Raw genomic sequence first — 22,706 nt, forward strand, 5'->3', positions numbered from 1 at the left:
AGGTCAGCATGGTGCCCTGGCCTTCCCTTCTGTCCCTTAGGATGTCCCTTAAACTGGGAATTCAATCATTTATCCACACATACAATGCTACTTTTATATGTTGATTACCTTCTATGTGCCATATTCTGTGTTAGGTGTTGGCATATATCTGTCCTTTGGACATTGGTCATATTGGGCTGTGGGACCTTGGACACATCATGTCACTGCTCTGATCCTCAGACTTCTCACCTGTGAAATGAAGGTGAGAATAATATGCTTTCACATACTATTTTTTTTTTTTTTAATGAGAGTTGCAACGTTTATTTCAGGTTCTCTCTTGTTTTTTTTTTGTATTTTTTTTTTTTTTTCTTTTTTGCCACACAGGCAGTATGTGGGAATTCCTGGGCCAGGGATTGAACCTACGCCGCACAGCAGCAACCAGAGCCACAGCGATGAGAACGCAGGAGCCTCAACCCGCTAGGCCATCAGAGAACTCCCGCTTTCACGTACTATTGTGAACATTATCAGATAAAGCGAATGGAGTGCCTGGCCCCACGCTTGGCCTAAAAGTGGCACTAGAAGTTAGTTATCCTCTCTCCCTTATTCTCCTGGGACAGAGCTCTCAGAATGTGGTACCCACATCAGTGGCAGCAAAAAACCCCCCTTGGATTCTTGTTAGAAATGCAAAATTTTCAACCCAGACCAATGTTTCAGCAACTGGAGGGGATGGGGCTCAGCTGTCTGTGGTTTAACATATCCTCCAGGTAATTCTAACTAGGGTTGCAAGATTTAGCAAATAAAAATACTGGCTGGCCAGTTAAATCTGAATTTTAGACAAATAATGAATGCTTTTAAAATATGGGTATGTATCATGCAATATGGGCCCATACTTTTACTAAAAATGTCTTTGTTTACCTGAAATTCAGATTTAAGTGGACACCCTATATTTTGACTCTAGATTCTGGTGATGCCAAAGTTTGAGAACCACTGTCTGAGGATGTCTCAAGGGAGACATTCAGCTCAGTCCAGAGAAGGAGTGGAGAGGAGGCCCTGGGATATCCTGGTATCATTCCTTAAAGGGAGGACAGAAGGTGGAAGCAGCAAGCCATCTCCAGATCTCTGGACCTTCTGGGTATTACATGGTCCACTAACAAAGAAAGTGGTTTTCTGAAATTAGCTGAGTGCATTTTCCATTTGAGCTGTGCAGATCCTGCTCCCTCCAAGAGAAATATCTCTTTCAGGAAATTCAGGGCACTCTGTAAAATCACGGGCTGTGTAAGAGCATCATCAGTGTTTCTTCTGAATAGCATGCCTTTGTGGGGTAAAACTTTCTTAAAAGGTTCTCACACGTGTCATTTTATTTAAGCTGGAGAATACCCTTGTGAAATAGGCTAAGAAGGAATCTTATCCTCAGTTTATGGTGGTGAAAATTAGAGGCTCATGGAAGTAAAGTGACTGGCTCAAGGTCACATAATTTGTTCTGGTAGGAGCCAAGGTTAGAACTAGGTGGGAAGACTCTCAGTGTGCTTAATAGGAGGGAAAGAAAGGGTGGGGGCAGGCATAGCATTTAATTATGCTTTCAAGGTGTATACAGGGCACATTTTTCAAATTCACTGGATGCCTCTGATGGTGAAGCTAGGAAGACACACAGGGCCATTGTCTATTGCTTTAGGCAATTTTTGACTCTTAGGCTAGTGGTCCTGAGTGTCCACATACTATCTTACTTTCTCAAGGGTGTGGCAGTGAAGATAAAATGAATGTGTAAATCTTTTTTTTTTTGGCTTTTTGCTATTTCTTGGGCCTCTCCCGCGGCATATGGAGGTTCCCAGGCTAGGGGTCTAATCGGAGCTGTAGCCACTGGCCTACGCCAGAGCCACAGCAACGCGGGATCCGAGCCACGTCTGCAACCTACACCACAGCTCACGGCAACGCCAGATCGTTAACCCACTGAGCAAGGGCAGGGACCGAACCTGCAACCTCATGGTTCCTAGTCAGATTCGTTAACCACTGCGCCACGACGGGAACTCCTGAATGTGTAAATCTTAATCACGTTTTTCTTCTGAGCTATAACATTTTGGTTTCATTTGAAAATGACAAGGTTGACCTTAATCAGTTCCAAGTTAATTCCTGCTATAACATCAGATGACTGGGTTTTGGCAAGTAATAGGATCTCCCATATATTTCCTATTTTCTGTTTTATGTCGCATAAAACATAGTTTTTCATTAGCGTTCAATGACATTTTCATGTATTTTTTTACATCCTACAAACAAACACATAACTTCCCTGCATGCTTTGTTCTAAGACCTCAGGCTCTGCAGGTTAATCTGAGACAACACTGGAATTGTTGCCTTCTGTTGTTAAAGGTTTTAAATAATTGTGTTCTGACTATAAAATTACACAAACTCATTGTGGAAAATTTGTAACACACTCATTGTGTATGTGAGTGTGTGTGTATTTAAACATTTGGGGATCATATGGTATATAACTTTGTATTTTTTTTTTGTTTGGAATTTAATCATCTCCTTACTATAACAAATTCTTCAAAGCTATACTTTTATCTTTTATTTTTATTTTTTGCTTTTTTAAAGCTATACTTTATTTTTTTATGATTATAATGAACAGGTTTATTTTGTTGTAATATTATTTATATCAAAATAATTATTTAAAAGTACATGTAAAGTAATACCTAGAAACTGACTGCAGAATAGTTTTCGCCCAAACCTTAGATACTTATCTTGAGTAGCTCATGCTATATGTGCCATATGTTCCAGTGTAAAAAACAACAGGGTTATGCCTTTGAATGAAGGCTGAGAACCAACAGGCATCTAGCCTTACTTTTGGAAACTGTGACTTACAACTATTGTGTGTATACAACTATTGAGACTTACAACTTGGCTAGACTCTGAGTTAACATTCTCCCAACAAAAGATTGTGTCAGTAAAGCTATACTTTAAAAGGCTGCATAATATTCAACAATAAGTATGTACCTTAATTTATCCATTTGTTTTCCTGGATCTCTTTGTCTGCATCTCTGATTTCTTAAGATAGAATACTAAACATATGGTGGAAGATGATATATGTATATGTACCAACAAATTGCTTTCCAGAATTACATTTCTATCAGAAATATATGGGAGAGCCTATTTTCTTGCCAACACCAAATAATATCATTTAACTTTTTTTTTGCCTATTTGATGGAGTCACCCACAAGGTCAGATCCCCCTTGAGGTCTTGTTCTTACTAACACTAGGTTTACAGGTTACCCATATTGACGTCTTAGAGCAATTCATGGTCTCTAGTGAGCCCCACTGTCTTTACGAGCCCCTTGTGGGACCTGAAAAGCCAGCTTTATTGCCTCTTCCTTAAGAGAGAGCCTTGGCACTCATTAAGAGTCCCAACTCCATGCAGCCAGTGGGAATAAATGCAACTCAAAGGCATTTGGTCATCACAGTTTCTGTTGTTTCCCCAAGAGGAGGTGCCAAAGATTTGATATCACTCACCCACTCACTCAACAGACTTTTACTGAGTACTTAATGTGCAAGAAAGGTCCTGTGCTAAGTGGAAGCTACAGTTCTCTTCGAGGGCTAGAGGATATTTGTGCAGAACAGTTCCCAAAATGGGGCTTGACAGGCATCAGGAGAGTGCAACAGTTGACACATGGAGTGAGAGGTCAGAAGAGGAAGAGACTGGCTCTGAATGGTGTCAGCAGAGGGATGGGACTGGGCTTCCCTTTGAGGGCTGAGCAAAGTTTTTCAGCTAGAGCTTGATGGAGAAGCAAAAGTAAATGTTGTAAAAGAAGTAGGAGGCAGGAAAGCCCAGAGTGTATATAGGAAGTTGGGTCAGTATGAGGACTTGAAAGGGCATGGGGTATTTCCTATTGTAGCTCAGCAGTAATGAACCTGGCTAGTAACCACAAAGATGTGAGTTTGATCCCTGGCCTAACTCAGTGGGTTAAGGATCTAGCATTGCCGTGAGCTGTGGTGTAGGTCGCAGATGTGGCCCAGATCCCGTGCTGCTGTGGCTGTGGTATAGGCCAGCAGCTGCAGCTCCGATTTGACCCCTAGCCTTGGAACTTCCATATGCCACACTTTCCATATGCCCTAAAAAGCAAGGGCAGGACAGGGACTGGAGGAGGATAGGGCTGGACTACAGAGACCCCTGAGAGCCTGTAATCCCTCTTCCCAGTTTCATGCCATGGCAGAACAGAGGGGCCCTCCAGTTGGCAGTATTTATTTAACTCTGTTGATCGAGGTCACCCTTTGGGAACTCTGATAACCCTATTTCATTAGGACATAGATTGTTTGTGGAAGGATTTCCCACAAAACTTTTAAGTGGCTTCAGTAGATTTCCACTGAAATGTCTCAATAACTTTGCTGTGGTGTGAGGCTACTCTGAAAGTCTGTTTGACTGAGCCTGCTGGTTCTGGGGTTTTACCAATAAGATTGGTCAAAGCTTGTTCCAATCCATGTGTTATATGTTGGCATATGGAGAAGTGACAGTGTCTCCTACTGGATAGGCTGAGTACCACAATAAAAAACCATTACCACTCTGGAAGTTAGGTTGCAGGTTGTGGAGAAAGCTTTTTTCATCCCCAATTTTTTGTCCTGCATATCTTAGCATCCCAAGTTTGTAGCTAGTCACTGTCCTTCTGCTTCCAAAGAGAGGTCAAAACAAATTTAAGGAGGAAAAGTGACTTTCAATGCCAGCTGGGGTAGGCTTCTCAAACTTTACTGCATATAAAAATAACCTAGAGAGGGAGTTCCTGTAGTGGCTCAGGGGAAATGAATCTGACTAGTAACCATGAAGTTGTGGGTTTGATTCCTGGCCTCGCTCAGTGGGTTAAGGATCTGGTGTTGCTGTGAGCTGTGGTGTAGTTCGCAGATGTGGCTCAGATCTTGCATTGCTGTGGCATAGGCTAGCAGCTGTAGTTCCGATTTGACCCCCTGGGAACTTTAATATGCCACACCTTCGGCCCTAGAAAACAAAACAAACAAGAAAACAAAAAACCAAAAACCCAGAGAGCTTATTCTGATCCAGTAGGCCTGGGGTGGTGATAGAGGATTTGTAGTTCTCCTAAGTTCCCAGGGGGAGTCAGTTATCCTAGCCAGCAGAGCACTCTGAGAGTAGCATTGGCTTAGGAGGCCCATTTCTAGGGCTGAGTTAAACATGAAAGGAATGGGCATTACATGGCTTAACATCTGCCTTTGGTTTGAGAGAGAGATGCAGTCCCTGATAGCTTCCAACTCCTGACACTAATAGTTGGTGTGGAGAAATGAATTTGGCCAGATGTTTTCCTTGTAGTTTAGAGAAGGCTCATGGGAAAACATCAAATTTGTGGCAAACCCTGGAGGGATTGAAGCGAAAAAAAATTTAAGTGATACAGCCACTGTATTGTTAAGGCAAATCCCATGGATATTATTATTAGGGATCTAAATTGCAATGAGAAGAAATCTTGTTAAATGGTCCAAATAATTTAGAGGCAGATTTTCTGACAATGGCCAGAATTAGAGGAACTGGCTTCATCTTCTCACTGCCAAAGACCCATGGCTGAGTGCAGTTTTAAAAGAGGATTTGATGCATTTTAAATTAGAAGACCAGCAACTTAAAACAATGATCTGCTATATCAAAACCTCATGGGAACCACAAACGAAAAAGCCTCAATAGATACACTTATAAAAAGGAAAAAACAGTAGTTCCTGCAATGTCATAACAGGATTGGTGGTGTCTCTGGAGCACTGGGACGTAAGTGCAATGCCACAGCTGCAGGTCGAAATTGTGACTTGGATCTGATCCCTGGCCTGGGAACACCATATGCTACAGAGCAGCGAAAAAAGAAAAAGAAAAAGGAAAAAACAATCCAAATATAATACTAAAGGTAGTCATCAAACCACAAGAAAAGAGAACAAAAGAGGAAGGGAAGAAAAAAATCCAATGACAATAAATCCAAAACAATTCAGAAAATGGCAATAAGTACATACATATCACTAGTTACCTTGAATATAAATGGATTACATGCTCCACTAAAAGACATAGACTAGCTGTACAAAAACTTCACTTGTATATATATACTGTCTATAAGAGACTCACTTTAGATCTAGGAACACATACAGACTGAAAGTGAGGGGGTAGAAGAAGCTATTACATGCGGATGGAAATCAAAAGAAAGCTGGAGTAGCAATACTCATATCAGACAAAATAATCTTTAGAATAAAGAATGTTTTAAGAGACAAAGAAAGATACTAATAATCAAGTGATTGGTCAAGGGAGAATATGTAACAATTGTAAATATATATGCACCCAACATCGGAGTACTTCTATATGTAAGGCAACTGCTAACACCCATAAAAAGAGAAATCAACAACAACACAATAATACTGGAGGACTTTAACACTCTACTTACAGTAATGGACAGATCACCCAGACAGAAAAATCAATAAAGAAACACAGGTCTTAAATGACACATTAGACCAGACAGGTTTAATTGATATTTACAGAACATTTCATCCAAAAGCTGCAGAATACCCTTTTTTCTCAAGTGCACATGGAACATTCTCCATGATAGATCACGTCTTGGGCAACAAATCAAACCTCAGGAAATTTAAGAAAATTGATATCATATCAAGCATTTTTTTCTGGCCACAATGCTATAAGGCTAGAAATTAACCACAAGAAAAAACCTGTAAAAAACAGAAACATGTGGGGGCTAAACAGTATGTTACTAACCAACCAATGTATCACTGAATAAATCAAAGAGGAAATCAAAAAATACCTAGAGACAAATAACAATGAAAACATGATGATCCAACACCTACAGGACACAGCAAAAGCAGTTCTAATAGGAAGGGTTTTTTTTGGCTGCATTCATGACATGCATAAGTTCCTGGATCAGGGATCAAACCCGTGCTATGGCAATAACCAGAGCCACAGCGGTGATAACACCAGGCCCTTAAACTGCTGAGCTGCCAGGGAACTCCTGAGAGGGAAGTTCATAGCAACATAGCCTCACCTCAGGAAACAAGAAAAATCCCAAAAAAACAACCTAAGCTTACACCTGAAGCAACTAAAGATGAAGAACAAACAAAACCCAAAGTTAATAGAAGGAAAAATATCATAAAGAGCAGAAATAAAGGAGAGATGAAAACAATAGAAAAGATCAATGAAACTAAAAGGTGGTTCTTTGAAAAATAAACAAAATTGATAAACCCTTAGCCAGACTCATCAAGATAAAAGGGGAGAGGGCTCAAATCAATAATATTAGAAATGAAAAGGAGAAATTACAACTGACACCATAGAAATACAAAGGATCATAGGAGACTACTACAAGCAACTATATGCCAATAAAATGGATAATGGAGAAGAAATGGACAAATTCTCAGAAAGGTACAACTTTCTAAGACTGAACCAGGAAGAAGTAGAAAATAGAAATAGACCAATCACAGGTACTGAAATTGAAACTGTGATTAAGGAGTTCCCGTCGTGGCGCAGGGTTAACGAATCCGACTAGGAACCATGAGGTTGCGGGTTCGGTCCCTGCCCTTGCTCAATGGGTTAACGATCCGGCGTTGCCGTGAGCTGTGGTGTAGGTTGCAGACGCGGCTCGGATCCTGCGTTGCTGTGCCTCTGGCGTAGGCCGGTGGCTACAGCTCCGATTGGACCCCTAGCCTGGGAACCTCCATATGCCGCGGGAGCGGCCCAAGAAATAGCAACAACAACAACAACAAAAGACAAAAAAAAAAAAAAAAAAAGAAACTGTGATTAAAAAACTTCCAAAAAAACAAAAGTCCAGAACGAGGTGCATTCTATCAAACATTTAGGTAAGAGTTAACACTTGTTCTTCTGAAACTCTTCCAAAAATTTGCAGAGGAAGGAACACTCCCAGGCTCATTCTATGAAGCCACCATCATCCTGATACCAACAGCAGACAAAGACATTAGTCTATTTCAGGCCAATATAATTGATGAATATATATGCAAAAATCCTTAACAAAATATTAGCAAATGGAATTCAACAATACTTTAAAAGGATCATATACCATGATCAAGTGGGATTTATCCCAGGGATGCAAGGATTCTTCAATATGCACAAATCAATCATTGTGATACACCACATTAACAACTTAAGAATAAAAACCATGTGATCCTCTCAATAGATGCAGAAAAAGCTTTTGATAACATTAAATATCCATTTTTTTTGATGAAAACTCTCCTGAAAGTGGGCATAGAGGGAACCTACCTCCATATAATAAAGGCCGTATGTGACAAACCTATAACTAACATCATTCTTAATGATGAAAACTGAAAGCATTTCTAAGATCAGGAACAAGACAAGGATGTCCACTCTCACCACTTTTATTCAACATGGTTTTGGAAGTCCTAGCCATGTCAATCAGAGAAGAAAAAGAAATAAAAGGAGTCCAAATTGGAAAAGAAGAAGTAAAACAATCACTGTTTGCAGATGATATGATACTGTAAATAGAAAATCCTAAATATGCTACCAGAAAACTGCTAGAGTTCATCAATGAATTTGGTAAATTTGAAGGATACAAAATTAATACATAGAAATCTCTTGCATTCCTATACACTTAAAAATGAAATATAAGAACGAGAAACTAAGGCAATAATCTCATTTACTATTGCATCAAAGAGAATAAAATATCTAGGAATAAACCTACCTAAACAGGTAAAAGACCTGTACTCAGAAAGCTGTAAGACACCAATGAGGCAAATCAAAGATGACACAAACAGATGGAAAGATATACCATGCTCTTGGGTTGGAAGAATCAACATTGTCAAACTGACTATACTACCCAAGGCAATCTATAGATTTAGTACAATCCCTAGCAAATTACCAATGGCATTTTTTTGCAGAACTAGAACAACAACAACAAAAAAATAAAAAATTTGTATGGAAACACAAAATACCCTGAATAGCCAAAGCAATCTTGAGAAAGAAAAATGGAGCTGGAGGAATAAGGCTCCCTGACTTCATACTATACTACAAAGCCACAGTCATCAAAACAGTATGGTACTGGGATAAAAACAGACATATAGGTCAATGGAACAGGATAGAAAGCCCAGAAATAAACCCATGCACCTATGGTCAATCTGCAACAAAGGAGGCAAGAATATACATGGAGAAAAGAGAGCCTCTTCAGTAAGTGGTGCTGGGAAAACACAGCTACATGTAAAAGAATGAAATTAGAATATTCTCTTATACCATACACAAAACTAAACTCAGAATGGACTAAAGACTTAAACGTAAAGCCAGATACTATAAAACTCTTAGAGGAAAACATAGGCAGAACACTCTTTGACATAAATCACAGCAATGTTTTATGGATATGCCTCATAGAGTAATGGAAATAAAAATAAAAATAAATAAAGGGGACTCAAATAAACTGAAAAGCTCTTGCAAGCAAAGGAAATTAAAAAAACAAAACAAACCTGAAAACTAAAACAAAAATGAAAAGAAAACCCATAGAATGGGAGAAAATCTTTGCAAATGAAGTGACGGACAAGGGATTAATCTCCAAAACATAGAAAAATCTCATACAGCTTTATATTAAAAAAAAACTCAATCAAAAAATGATCAGAAAAGGGAGCTTCCATTGTGGCATAATGGAAAAAATCTGACTAGGGTCCATGAGGATGCGGGTTCGATCCCTGGCCTAACTCAGTGGGTTGGGGATCTGGCGTTGCTGTGAGCTATTGTGTAGGTCCCCTGATGTGGCTCAGATTTGGAGTTTCTCTGCTTGTGGCATAGGCCAGCAGGTGTAGCTCTGATTTGATCCCTAGCTTGGGGACTTCTACATGCTTCAAATGTGTCCCTAAAAAGAAAAAAAATTACAGAAGATTTAAATAGACCTTTCTCCAAAGAAGATAGATAGATGGCCAAAAAGCACATGAAAACATACTCAACATCACTATTAGAGAAAATCAAACCAAAACTACAATGATATATCACTCCACACCATTCAGAATGGCCATCAACAAAAAGTCTATAATCAATAAATGCTGGACAGGGTGTGAAGAGAAGAGAAGCTTACACTGTTGATGGAAATGTAAATTGGTGCAACCAACAGGAGCAATATGGAGGTTCCTTAAAAAACAAAATATAGAACTACCATATGACCCTGCAATCCCACTTCTGGGCATATTCTGGAGAAAACCATAATTCAAAAAGATACATGCACCCCAATGTTCACTGCAGCACTTTTTACAGTAGCCAAGATATGAAAGCAACCTATCCATTAACAGAGGATTGCATAAAGAAGATGTAGTACATATTTACAGTGGAATATTACTTGGCCATAAAAAGAACAAAATAATGCCATTTGCAGCAACATGAGTAGACCTAGATATTATCGTACTGAGTGAAGTAAGTCAGACAGAGACAAATATCATATGAGATCACATATGTCGAATCTCCTAAAGATAGTGCAAAAATTTATTCATAAAACAGAAACAGATTCAAAGACTTTGAAACCAAACTTATGATTACCAAAGGGGAAGCATTGGTGGGAGAGATAAATTGGGAGGTTCAGACTGGCATATACACATTTCTATATATAAAGTCAATAAGTAACAAGGACTTACTACATAGCACAGGGAAATCTACTTAGTGCTCTATGGTGGCTTATATGGAAAGGGAATTTGAAAAAGAATGGATATATGCACATGCATAACAGCTGCTCTTTGTTCTATGCTTGAAGCTGACACAATGTTGTAAGTCAACTATAACAAAATAGAAAAAACCCACAAATGAGGTATTTGAAGTTACATGATGTTAAAAACAGATGGGAAGTCAGAAGGTCAGTCTGCATTGCTCTGGACAGTCCATGTCTGGACTGACCTATTTGTGTCTGAGACCCACTTGGACACATAAGTGGGGCTGAGGGCATCAGAGAACATCAAGGGTGGCCAGCGAGGAACAGGTACATAAGAAGAGGAAGCTTGGCCAGGAGAAGATTTGAGGGTGGACACAACCCCTCTCCTCAGATATTGGGAAGACTAGCTTGTAGAATAGAGATTTGACTTGTTCTGTCTCACCCTAGAGGGCACAAGCAGGATTAATGGGGAGATCTAAGCTCAAGATGAAGAAGGACTTTGCAACCATTAGAGTTGTTCCACTAGGTATTTAAATGCCTCATGAATTTTCTGTCACAAGAGATATGCATCCAGAAGCTGACCTTCACTTGGCGGGGTATTTCTGAGAAGATTCAAGCTGTGACATCTATGGGTCCATCCAGTTCTGGAGAATTCTATAACTCTATAATTTCCCCTTACAGTTTCCCTCCTGCCAAGCTTCTAGGATAGGAAATTTAGGCAGTAAAATATGATTGTGAAATTCCCTAAAGTCAAAGGGAAATGAAGTCTTTTTGCTTTTTTATGATGTGACATTACGTTATTTCCCCAATTACCATGCTGTTAAACCTGTTGGGTTTGATCAGATTCAAACATCTTGTGCAGTAGATGAACCCAAACCATCTAAATACTTGGAATGGCTTCTTGAGCCATATCAGGAGTGAGGAAGGCCTGTAAAGAGTTAAGTCAGAAGCAAGATCAAGCTGGGAAAATTTCAGAGAAAATCTGATCCTGAACTGAGAAGGACTGTGGGAGGAAATTACAGAGAAGGACAAGATGCTTTATGTCACTGGGTCACTCCCTAGATGGGCATGATTCCCAAGTGGGCATACACGTGTGTGAGGCATGGACAGAGAAAGCTTTTGGGAAATATGTGAGGAAAGCATTGTTAATGAGCGCCAGTGAGAGGAAGGGCAGTGGGAAAATCTGGCCAAAGACAGTAGGTGATAAAGCAGTGGTGTATATGGAGTTCCTGTTGTGGCATAGCAGAAACGAATCTAACTGGTATCCATGAGGATTCAGGTTCAATCCCTGGCCTCACTCAGTGGGTTAAGGATCTGGTGTTGCTGTGAGCTATGGTATAGGTTGCAGATGTGGCTCAGGTCTGGTGTTGCTGTTGCTGTGGTGTAGGTCGGCAGCTGTAGCTCTGATTCAACCCCTAGCCTGGGAACTTCCATATGCTGCAGGTACAGCTCTAAAAAAAATTTAAAAAGCAGTGGTGTATGTACAAAGCTGATTGGGCCACCATAGCAAAATACCACAGACTGAGAGGCTTAATCCACAGACATGTTTTATCACAGTTCTAGAGGCTGGAAATCCAAGATCAAGTTTCTGTCAAGGTTGATTCTGGCGAAATTTCTCTTCTTGGCTTATAGAGAGCTGCTTCTCTCTCTGGACATTGAGAGAGAGGGAGAGACAGAGGGAGGAAGAGAATCTGCTATCTCTTCCTCTTCTCATATGGACCCGTCCTATCAGATAAGGGCTTCAGCCTTATGAACTAATTTAATCTTTATTTCCTTCCTAAAGACCCTATCTCCAAATTCAGTCACATCAGGGTTTAGAACTTCAACATATGAATTTTGGAGGAATGCAAATCAGTCCTTACAGTGTCCATTGTAACTCTTGTGAATCGTCTTTGAAGGTGAAGTGATTGTCCTCTTGGAGAAAAGAAAGGATACTGATTGAAGTCAGCTGAATGTATCATTGCTGATTCATAATGTCATTTGACTCCTGCACAACCCTGTCATGAGAGAAGATTGAGGCTTGGAGATGTTGGGATTACCCAGATAGTAACAGGACAAGAGAACATCCAAACTTTAATTTTTAAGCTCATACTGCTTCTCACTGGAGGGAAGTTTAACTTGAAATCTTGCTGAATTCCTAAGACTAGATCTTTAAAGCTGGAACTGTCAGAAGACTGCTTGGCAGGCCCATTTGGTGACCAGGAGGGTCTCTGAATAGGGAAGTGACTTGTGTTTTGGGGAGCTGTCTGGCCATGTGGGTGGGTGGGGGGAGACTGGAGATCATCTAGAAGCTTGTTAAGGGATAATAACAGCCCATACAAGGGCAATATAAAAAGCGCCAGATGTTTGTGGCTTTGTGAAGGCAGTCAGGGGTTTTGGTAAATGAGTGCCTGCAGGTCATGGGGTGAAGGGAGGGAGTCCAGATGAAAACAAGGTGAGTGAGTAGAGAACAGTAGTGACCATGATAGAAATGAACTGAACCCGGACTAGTACCCCCAAATCTCCTCTGGCCCACATTCCATCAGATGGTGAAGAGCTGCCTCAGGAAAGCCTACAACTGCTTAAACTCCACTGCCTCCCTTTGGGGGGGGATTTTGGAGAGGACTTCTTGAACTTAAGGTTAATCTTATGGAGTTAATCATTATTGGTAATGGTGCTCTTAATAGTACAACATTAGGCTTAATACTTTTTTTTTTTTTTTTTGTCTTTTTGCCATTTCTTGGGCCGCTCCTGCAGCATATGGAGGTCTAATCGGATCTGTAGCTGCCAGCCTACACCAGAGCCACAGCAATGCGGGATCCAAGCCGCGTCTGCAACCTACACCACAGCTCATGGAAACACTGCATCCTTAACCCACTGAGCAAGGCCAGGGATCCAAGCCGCGTCTGCAACCTACACCACAGCTCATGGCAACGCCGCATCCTTAACCCACCGAGCAAGGCCAGGGATCCAACCCTCAATCTCATGGTTCCTAGTCGGATTTGTTAACCACCGAGCCATGACGGGAACTCCAGGCTTAATAATTTATCAAGTGAGATAAATTATTGGAAAATGGAAAAAATAATGATCTTGACAGGCAGCATACATGCAGAAGGGAATTCTGATGAAAAGTGGACTGTTATCCCCATGAAACTTTGAGAGGAGGTAGATGTGTCTAAACAGCTTGCTTCCCTGTCAGTTTCTTCTTCTCCCCCTTCCCCATCTCCTCCCCCTCCCCCCTCAACTTACAAAGCATTTTAATGTTTGTGCTATAATGAGGAAAAGACACAATATGGAGCAATAGAACTTTTCACACCATGGGAATTCCACTTAGAGGCAATAGTAATTTATTCATAAGCAGAATTTACTGGGCCCTATTCTTTTAGCAAAGGCAGGCATGCCTATGTTGTACAACATACTTAAAGTTCAGATAACAGAAGATTAAAATGCTTATGTGGCAATAATCAAAGTAAATAGTTTCCCTTCTTAATGAATGATATCCCCCTAGTTGCTTAAGTCCTGAATCTAGGAGTTACCCTTGACTGCCCTTTCCCTCATTTCCACAACTGATCCATCAACAGGCTTGTCAGCTTTGTTTCTAAAATGTATCCCAATCTCTATGCTTGTCTTTGTCTCAATTGCCACCACCGAGACCAAACCTCTGTCCACTCTCCAGGTAGCAATTGACTCTCACATAGTTTCGGTTTTCTCTCTTGCTATTGACACTATACTCTTCACTTTCTTGAGAGCAATCCTGAAAAGCAAATTAGATCCTGTCTTTCCTCTGCGTGAAACCCTCTCAGCAGCTTCATCTCACAGAATAAAATTCATACTCCTATCCTGGCTTGCTAGGACCAGGTAATGTATCGCTTCCCAGCTTCACAGCCTTATCTCACACGGCCTACCACATTCCAGCCACTCTGGGCTTCTTTCTGCCTCTCAACCACAATGGCCTTCTCATTTAGGCAGGGGATGGTCCTTGCTTTGCAGGAATGCCTTCTCTCTGATCTCAGCATGGTTGATTTCTTTTTTCATTTTAATCTCAGCTTAGAGGTTACCCCACAGAGGGACCTTTCCTGATTAAATCAGTCATTCTATCACAACTTCTTTGTCCACTTCATCTTTGTTGTTGTTTATTTATTCATGTTTCCTCTGTTAGAAATAAGCCTCTGGAGAGTACGAATTTTTGCTGGTGCTATTTATACAGGATTCCCTAGTATCTAGAATAGAACCTGACACATTGAGTAGATGCTAAGTTAGTATTTATTGAGTGATGAATGAAGGCACTTACAACACTGTCTCTTCATCATTCTGGAGACCTCTTGCCCCAGCCTTCAGAGACCTCCCTCTCTTCTGACTTAACATATAGCACTAAGCACGCACTGTCTTTTTTTTATTTAATGGTTGCATCCACAGCTTATGGAAGTCCGAGGGTCAGGAATTGAATCTGAGCCACAGCTGTGACCTATGCCACAGATGTGACAAAGATGATCATTTAACCCATCGCACCAGGCCAGAGGTCAAACCCTTACCTCTGCAGCTGCCTGAACTACTGCAGTTGGATTCCCCCCCTTTTTTTTGGTTGCCCTGCAGCATCTGGAGTTGCTGGGCTGGGGATGGAATCTGTGTTCCAGAGCTCCCAAGAGGCTGGAGATCCCGTCATGCCACAGTGGGAACTCCTGCAATTGGATTCTTAACCCACTGCACCACAGTGGGAACTCCACACTGTCTTATATTTAGGGAAAATTAGAACAGTTTCTTGGAGTAATCTTTTTGGGAAATGTTTTTTCCCCCCCAGATTTAAACCATCTTAGGGATAATATCTACCCTAATGGCCAGTAGCTACCAGCCTCCCCCCATTGCTCAGCAAGAATGTGTGTAATTATCCTAATTTGATGTTTATCAAATGCTGCTATGCCTTCTCCTCTGGGACTAGGAAAACTCTAGAACTTTCTGGAATTCTCTTGGACTTCAGGTGCAGTTGAGTTGATGATACAGTATCATGATTTGTCAGTGCAAGATCCCTCTCTTGTTTCCCTTATATTTTCTCCTATATCTCCCATTCATAATCCCATTTTCCTTTCCTCTTCCAGGTTTTCGCTCTTAGGCATTTAATATATGTCCTTCCAATTTGTCTTCTAACCTATATTTTTAGACATACATATATTCTTGGAAAATGCAGTGTTTTTTTTGCATACATCAGCAGGTTCTTTGGAACTTTTGTAAAAAATAAAAATACCGTATTGATTTAGAGAATTATTATTATTATTATTATTATTAACAACAACATCTCTTGTTACATGGGAGCCCATGGGATTACAGAATTTAACAGCTAGGAGTCACTTGGAAATTATCAGCTCTACTCCCTGCCTTCTTTGATAAGTGACAAGTGACTGAGGCCCAGAGGTTTCCTTATAAATGATTTCTTTCAACAAAACTGTCTGCATTTACTGAGAGCCTGTATTGGTCAAGGTCCCAAGTTAGGAGTGGTGGGGGACACAGAGATGAATGGCACAGGCCCTGCTCCTGAGTCCAAGCCTGTTGGGAGAATTCTAGAGGAGGTCTTGTGGGCTACAGAGCTTCCCATGTGTTTTGGACTGCTGGGCATTGGACCTACAAAGGACTCATGGAGATCTGATTTGGGGATACGTCCCACTGTTTCTTCCCCAGTCCTCTCCTTTTTATCTTTCTATTATCCAAGTCCCCACATCTGCTTTCTGAACCAGTGGTCCCAGTTGACCCCAGCATTGTCAAGTTTCTGGCCAGCCTTTGCTCTTTCTTGTCCTTTTTTTGATTGACATATTTCTTCTCTCTTTGGCCCACTCCTGAGTGTCCTGGTGAAGCATAGAGTCCTCACCTTATGACCTTATCTTTGTGTTTCCAGGTTGGAGCTTCTCTGTTTGCCAGTAATATCGGAAGCGGGCATTTTGTTGGGCTGGCAGGAACTGGAGCAGCTGCAGGCATTGCCACTGGTGGCTTTGAATGGAATGTGAGTAACATCAGAGACATTATGTCTGGAGCTGGAGGGAGCTCAGCAAGTTCAAAGACATTCTAAATGTTAGAAACCTCCCAGTTCCACCTTGGAATGCAGATGGAGGAGGGGCACAGCTTCAGGAGCCCCAGAGTCCTGCTCCCCTCCCAAGAGTAGCATGAGAAATCCACTGATAGGAGTTCCCGTCGTGGCTCAGTGGTTAACAAATCCGACGAGGAACCATGAGGTTGCAGGTTTGACCCCTGGCCTTGCTCAGTGGGTTAGGGCTCTGGCGTTGCCGTGAGCTGTGGTGTAGGTTGCAGATGAGGCTTGGATCCCCGCGTTGCTGTGGCTGTGGCGTAGGCCAGTGGCTACAGCTCCAATTGGACCCCTAGCCAGGGAACCTCCATATGCCGTGGGTGTGGCCCTCAAAAAAAAAAAAAAAGACAAAAACCAAAAAAAAAGAGAAATCCACTGATATGATGGCAATAGTGTTTCTTTCTTCTTTTAAAAAGCCAAAACTTCCTTTGTCCTTTCAACCATATCAGAGGTTTGGAAATACCATCAGATTTCCATTATTATTATTATTATTTAAAAAAAGCTCTCTAAATGGTATTTTACTCCTGTAAATCAGGGAAGAGGCAAAAGGAGCTGTATATCAGTGGGCAGCCCCCTGGATTCCTCTCCACTGTTGCCCACCTGTTCTTCCCATGGGCCAAATGGGCATGAAAGCCCTCCTCCAGTCACTGATGGCCACTTAAGGAGCTGTCCCCAGACCTCAAAGAGAAAATGCTGGGTGATTGTTTTGCAGCAGCTGCAGGCCCTGCAGGCAGCAGAATGGGCCAAGTTTCTTCTTGCTTTGACTCCACCTCTTTTTTGGTTTCAGGCTCTGATTTGGGTGGTTGTTCTGGGCTGGCTGTTTGTCCCCATTTACATTAAGGCAGGGGTAAGTATCTGCTCTGTTATTATTTAATATATATTTCCTGCTGGCAAATATATGTGTGAACTTAGTCCTGGAAAGCAGAGGAGATTTTATGGGATAAGTCTCTATGACTTCACTCTCTTTCCTGGGTTATAAAGTTCTTGACTGCTCTCCAGGGCACAGATCCACTTGGCCATGACTTGTGCTTCTGGGAAGCCCTCCTAAGCAAACTTACTCCATTCAGCTCAAAAGCGTCACATCCCCTCATACTGGGTGTACACTTGCAAGACACTGCCACGTATTTGCTCACAATACATAGATGCCCACCTCTGGCCCTGGAAGGGAAGCAGCATGGGAAAAAGAACCATAGTTCCCTTCATTTACAAACATGAGCAGCTCTTGTCTGCTAAACATATAGCCGGCATTCAACTACCAAATGCATACTTGGTCTCTTGACTAAATCTCTGACATTTTTCATAAGACAATTTTAACATCATTTGCCCAGTGAGATATAATTAGCACCTACTACACGTACAATAGTACATTTATACATTAGAAGAAGAAAGCAATAAGGAAGAAACACAGGTAGATGCTGCATCTTCTGGAGGCTCGGGGACTATTGGTGACTTATGTCTGATTCCAGGTGACTGCAGGCTCAGGGTTGAGGACACGAGACAGAGGGTGCAGGTTGTAATGCAGAAAGGAACTGTATGTTGAGCTGGCCTGCAGCCCTAACCTTGGCAAGGCACATGTTCAGAGCAGGGCCACCTTGTTTGGTGCACTGAAAAGATGCCACTGTGGTTGTGATGTCTTGTTCCCAGTAAGTGCATTGTATAGGAATATCTGTCTATCTATCCCTCTTGCTTCAGGGCAAGAGTCTGCCTTTTTGGTTATATGAAGTCATGTGTTCATTGTAAGAAGTTTTTATTGGGTGCCTTCCACATCCTGGGATAATACCCACCTGCCTCTGCAGTGGTAGGGCATGTGGGGTTGAGATGAGCAAATGGCTGGAAGACAGGGACATTTGGCCATCTCAAGGACTTCTCTGACCAACAAGAGTTAACTCTTGATCACAGCTCTGACACCAGGGTGGATGCCACTGCTTGGCTTGCTCTGGGCTTTCTGATCACCCTGGCTGGTGGTATTCGCCCTTCCATCCCATGCAGGTGGTGACGATGCCAGAGTATCTGCGGAAGCGATTTGGAGGCAAGCGGATCCAGGTCTACCTCTCTATCCTGTCCCTGATGCTCTACATTTTCACCAAGATCTCGGTGAGTCCACTGCCCTGGGCCCTGGGTCCTGGGCCCTGGTTGTCTCAGAACCTGCCCACCCTTGCTCCTTAGCACACTGAAGGGCAGTGCTGTATGTTTCTATTATCTCAGTCCCTTAGTCCTTCTCACTTCTGAGGATGAAGTCCTATTTCACATATCAAGGAGCAAACACATGGAACTCCTTATCCTCTACTGTGGGGAAGGTGAAGATATAAATAGGTTCAAGAAGTTTCAGTGAAAGCTGTTCTTAATAGAAGATTCAAAGGAAGTTAGGGATTCTGAGGGCTGGCCCTGACCTTAGAGGTAGCTGTAAGCCTTTATGCCCTGTCAGGGTTAGAATCCGGCTCCAGGTGACATTTCTAATGTGTTTAGACATGGGCAGTCAGTGACAACTCTGAAGAGACCTCAGAGACTCTCCCTTTTCTTTTGTAGACAAGGAAACAGAAACCCTGGGGAAGGACATTCTTGCTAAGGAGTAGAACCCAGACCTCCGGCTCCAGCTCACTATCCTTCACTGTATGAGGTCTCTTGTATTCACTCAGAATCAGCCCCCCTGGGCATTAGGTGCTAACCCTCTAGATTTTCATGCTCTCTGGACCCAATCACTGCGTCTGCCCTCCTTCCATTTACCCTGACTCAGGCCCAAGTTTTCAGAGCTGAGATTTCTCAGACATTGGGTAGCCATAAGGGTTTATTTGAGAGCCGTGCAGAACTCTTGGCTGACACATTGGAATAAGTCTTTTCATTGCTTTTTCACTTTTTTCCTTCCTTTAAAATGTTCAAGTCAACTCCTTGTGATGATAAAACAAAGTAGGAGACTTAGGAAACCATTGAAATTCTGAGATACTTTCTCAACAGCCCAAAAGATGGCAGGAAGAAAATGTCTACTTATTGGTCTTACCTGGAATTTTTTTTTCTTTATCTTCAAGGAGATTGTCAGTGATAAAGGTTAAAGTGACAGTGGAAAAAAATTTAAAAGAAGGAAGATATTAGTGATAAAGAATAATAGAAAGAAAAGAGGACCTTGGTAGGAAAACCATCTAGGAAAGTAATTGCAGGAAGCATGGGGTTGTGGAGGAGCTTGGGCTTCTGCTCTACTGCTCACCAGTGAAATAGTGCTTTACTTCTCTGGAGCTTAGTTTCTTTGTGAGTGAGATGGGGATAAAAGTTCCTGCCTTGCCTACCTCGCTGGGTGGTATTGAGGATCAAATGGATTTTCTTGAAAACATGAAGCGTTATTGGAATGTAAGAAATGATAATGATGAATACGAGAATCTTCAGTGCTCCCTGGATTGCTTTAGCACCCTAACTTAGCTAGAGAAGAAGCCTTTATATTCTGGATACTAGATAGACCCTTATCAGATATATGATTTGCAAATATTTTCTCCCATTTCATAGGTTGTCTTTTCACATTCTTGGTAGTGTCCTTTGATGCATAAAAGTTTAAAATCTTAAGTCTAATTTATCTGGTCTCCCCCGCCCCCTTCCTGTTTCTCATGCTTTTGGTATAATTTCCAGTGGCATTTTCTGAGCCCTCATAGGGAGAGGCTCCAGCTTTGCTCCTTAGCCAGCAGTTACAAGTATTCACTGCTCTATCTGAGGGACTATCTCATGGGCTATGATCAATTTTCCTCTTTTTTCTTGTCCTCCCCCATCCAGCACCCAAGGTGATATTGGACCAATCTCAGCATTTTATAAAAGATATGCCCTTGATGAAATCTGAGTCAGTTGGCTCTGAACCAAGCCTTCTTCCCTAGCTAAGTAGGGTGCTGAAAAAATAGCTGCTAGTACTTTTATTTCCCTGATTACTTAAAACTGAGAAAACAACAATCTTAAATAACAGTTTCAATTTTTTTATTTTGGAAATTTTCAAACATACATAAGCAGAGATAGAATAGTATTATGAGAACTCATGGGCCTAATTCTCATCACTTGGCTTTAACAGTGATCAACATTTTGCCATTCTTGGTTTACCTCTCCCCTTCTACTTTTTTTCTCTGGCAGTATTTTAAGTCAAATTCCAGACATCATGTCATTTCACTGATTTCACTGTAAATTCTTTGGAATGCACCGTTGACTTTTAAAAAACTTAACCATTGTGCTAATACCATGCTTAATGAAGTTTATAGTAATTTATTAATTTAGGTGGCTTAATAGCTAGTTCATATCCAGATTTTCCCAATTATCTGAAAATGTCTTCTTACATTTGATTTGTTTGAATCAGAGTTAAAATGAAGTCTCCACTTGACTGTACTTTCTTTAGAGAAAATATATATATATACACATAAATATCCTCAGCCTATCACAATAATTTTTCTCTTTTATATTATCTTCTACATGCATACACTTTTTTTGATTGTGTTAGTTGTCTTTTTGGTTGTTGAGATGAAAAAGTTCTTTGTATATTCTGAATGCTAGACATTTATCTGATAAATGATTTGCAAATGTTTTCTTTCATTCTGTATGTTGTCTTTTCACTTTCTTTTCCTTTGGTGCACAAAATTTTAAATCTCGATGAAGTTCAATTTATCGATTTTCACTTTTGTAGCGTATGTGTTTGGTGTCATTCCTCAGAATCCACTGACAAATTCAAGATTGCGAAGATTGAGCACTGTATTTGTTCTTAAGAGTGTTATAGTCTTAGCTCTTACTTTTAGGTCTCTGATCCATTTTGAGTGATTTTTGTATATGATGTGAAATATTCATCTTTTGCATGTGGACATCCAATTCTCCCAACAAAGATTGTTGTGTCCCCATTGAATGGTCTTGCACATACATTTTTACACAACTCAGTGAAAACACGTTCTCATCATTTAGGCCAATAGAGCTTTATCTTGGAGTAGGGACTGACACCCAGCATTACTGCTCCCTTCCTGCCCAGCTTCCTGACTCAAAAATTCTACTGCCCTTAAGGTGCCTGTGTGCTTTCCCCACCAATGTAATGATTCTGCCTCCTTCCTTTTCTCCTCCCTTCCTTCAGGGTAGTTTTTAATTACAAGATGAAAACCCTGGGCTTTTTAGTCCTATTTCACTAGAGACTGGTGTGCAGAGCCTGGGCTGGGAGTTGCTGGGGTGGTGGTGGTGGGGACATTGGGTTTCCTGAGGCTGGAAAGGGCAGGTATAAGAGGAGAAAAGGAATGTACGTGGGAGGGTGGGGAGGTGACCCTGGCATTAGTGGGGGTTGGTGAGGGAACCACTCCTTGCTCCTTGGTTTAGCTTGTGAGGAGGCACCTGTCTAATGAGCAGATATAGGAGGGCACTGGATTCCCTTTCTTGGAAGCAGAACTTCTCCAAGTCCACAGTTCAGGCAGGTAAAAGTCTGTTGACTGCAGTTGCCATGGAAAGAGCACTCTGCCCTGGGAGCTGATGTAGCAGTGCTCATATAAATAAGCTGAATGCTCAGCCTCTCTCTCTGCCTTCCCAATCACCTCACCTATCACTCAGGTTACTGATTAAACCTCCCCGGACTTGGGAGCCCCTGGGTACCTGAGGGGAGCCTCTCTCGGCTTAGAGCCTGATGGAGTTGGCATTTTCTGAATTTTACTTTTGAACAGTACTGAGTATAGGCTGCTCCCTCTCTGTGTGATTTCTGGGGCTTCTTACTGGAGGCCTTGCTTAATCTCCTACCTGTTCCACCTGCTGCACAGAGCCAGCAATCCCTTGAATAATGGGTAAGAAGGATGATAGCTGCTTTTTATTTAGAGCCAGTCTCTTTACTGAGTCTCCAATAGGGGCTTCACTTATTCCATCTCTAGTACTTGTAAGAGTACTGCACGGATGGGGATTTTTATTTTATTTTCCACCTCATGAAAGAAAAAACTGAGTCTCAGAGAAGTTAGGAAATTTGTCCCAAATCACATAGCTAGTATATGGCAAAGCCAGGACTACAGCCTGAGTCTCTCTGGGACTAGTGTCTGTGTTCCCACGGTTCTGCTCTGTGCTTGGATGGGATGAAGACATGGAATAAGGCTAAGAGA

The 22,706-nt window shown here is 41.5% G+C and overlaps 1 protein-coding gene across 2 annotated transcripts in view; it reads left to right on the forward strand.

Moving 5' to 3' along the window:
* The window catches only part of SLC5A1 (solute carrier family 5 (sodium/glucose cotransporter), member 1), a 137,746-nt gene that overhangs the window by 76,295 nt on the left and 38,745 nt on the right, over positions 1-22,706 (forward strand). For both annotated transcript variants that reach the window (XM_021072101.1, NM_001164021.1), the window contains exons 3-5: positions 16,450-16,554; positions 17,423-17,482; positions 18,625-18,729. In XM_021072101.1, the coding sequence (XP_020927760.1) occupies positions 16,450-16,554; positions 17,423-17,482; positions 18,625-18,729 (270 nt within the window). The remainder of the gene's footprint in view (positions 1-16,449; positions 16,555-17,422; positions 17,483-18,624; positions 18,730-22,706) is intronic.

Source organism: Sus scrofa, chromosome 14 (assembly GCF_000003025.6).
Source record: "Sus scrofa isolate TJ Tabasco breed Duroc chromosome 14, Sscrofa11.1, whole genome shotgun sequence".
Lineage (NCBI taxonomy): Eukaryota > Metazoa > Chordata > Mammalia > Artiodactyla > Suidae > Sus > Sus scrofa.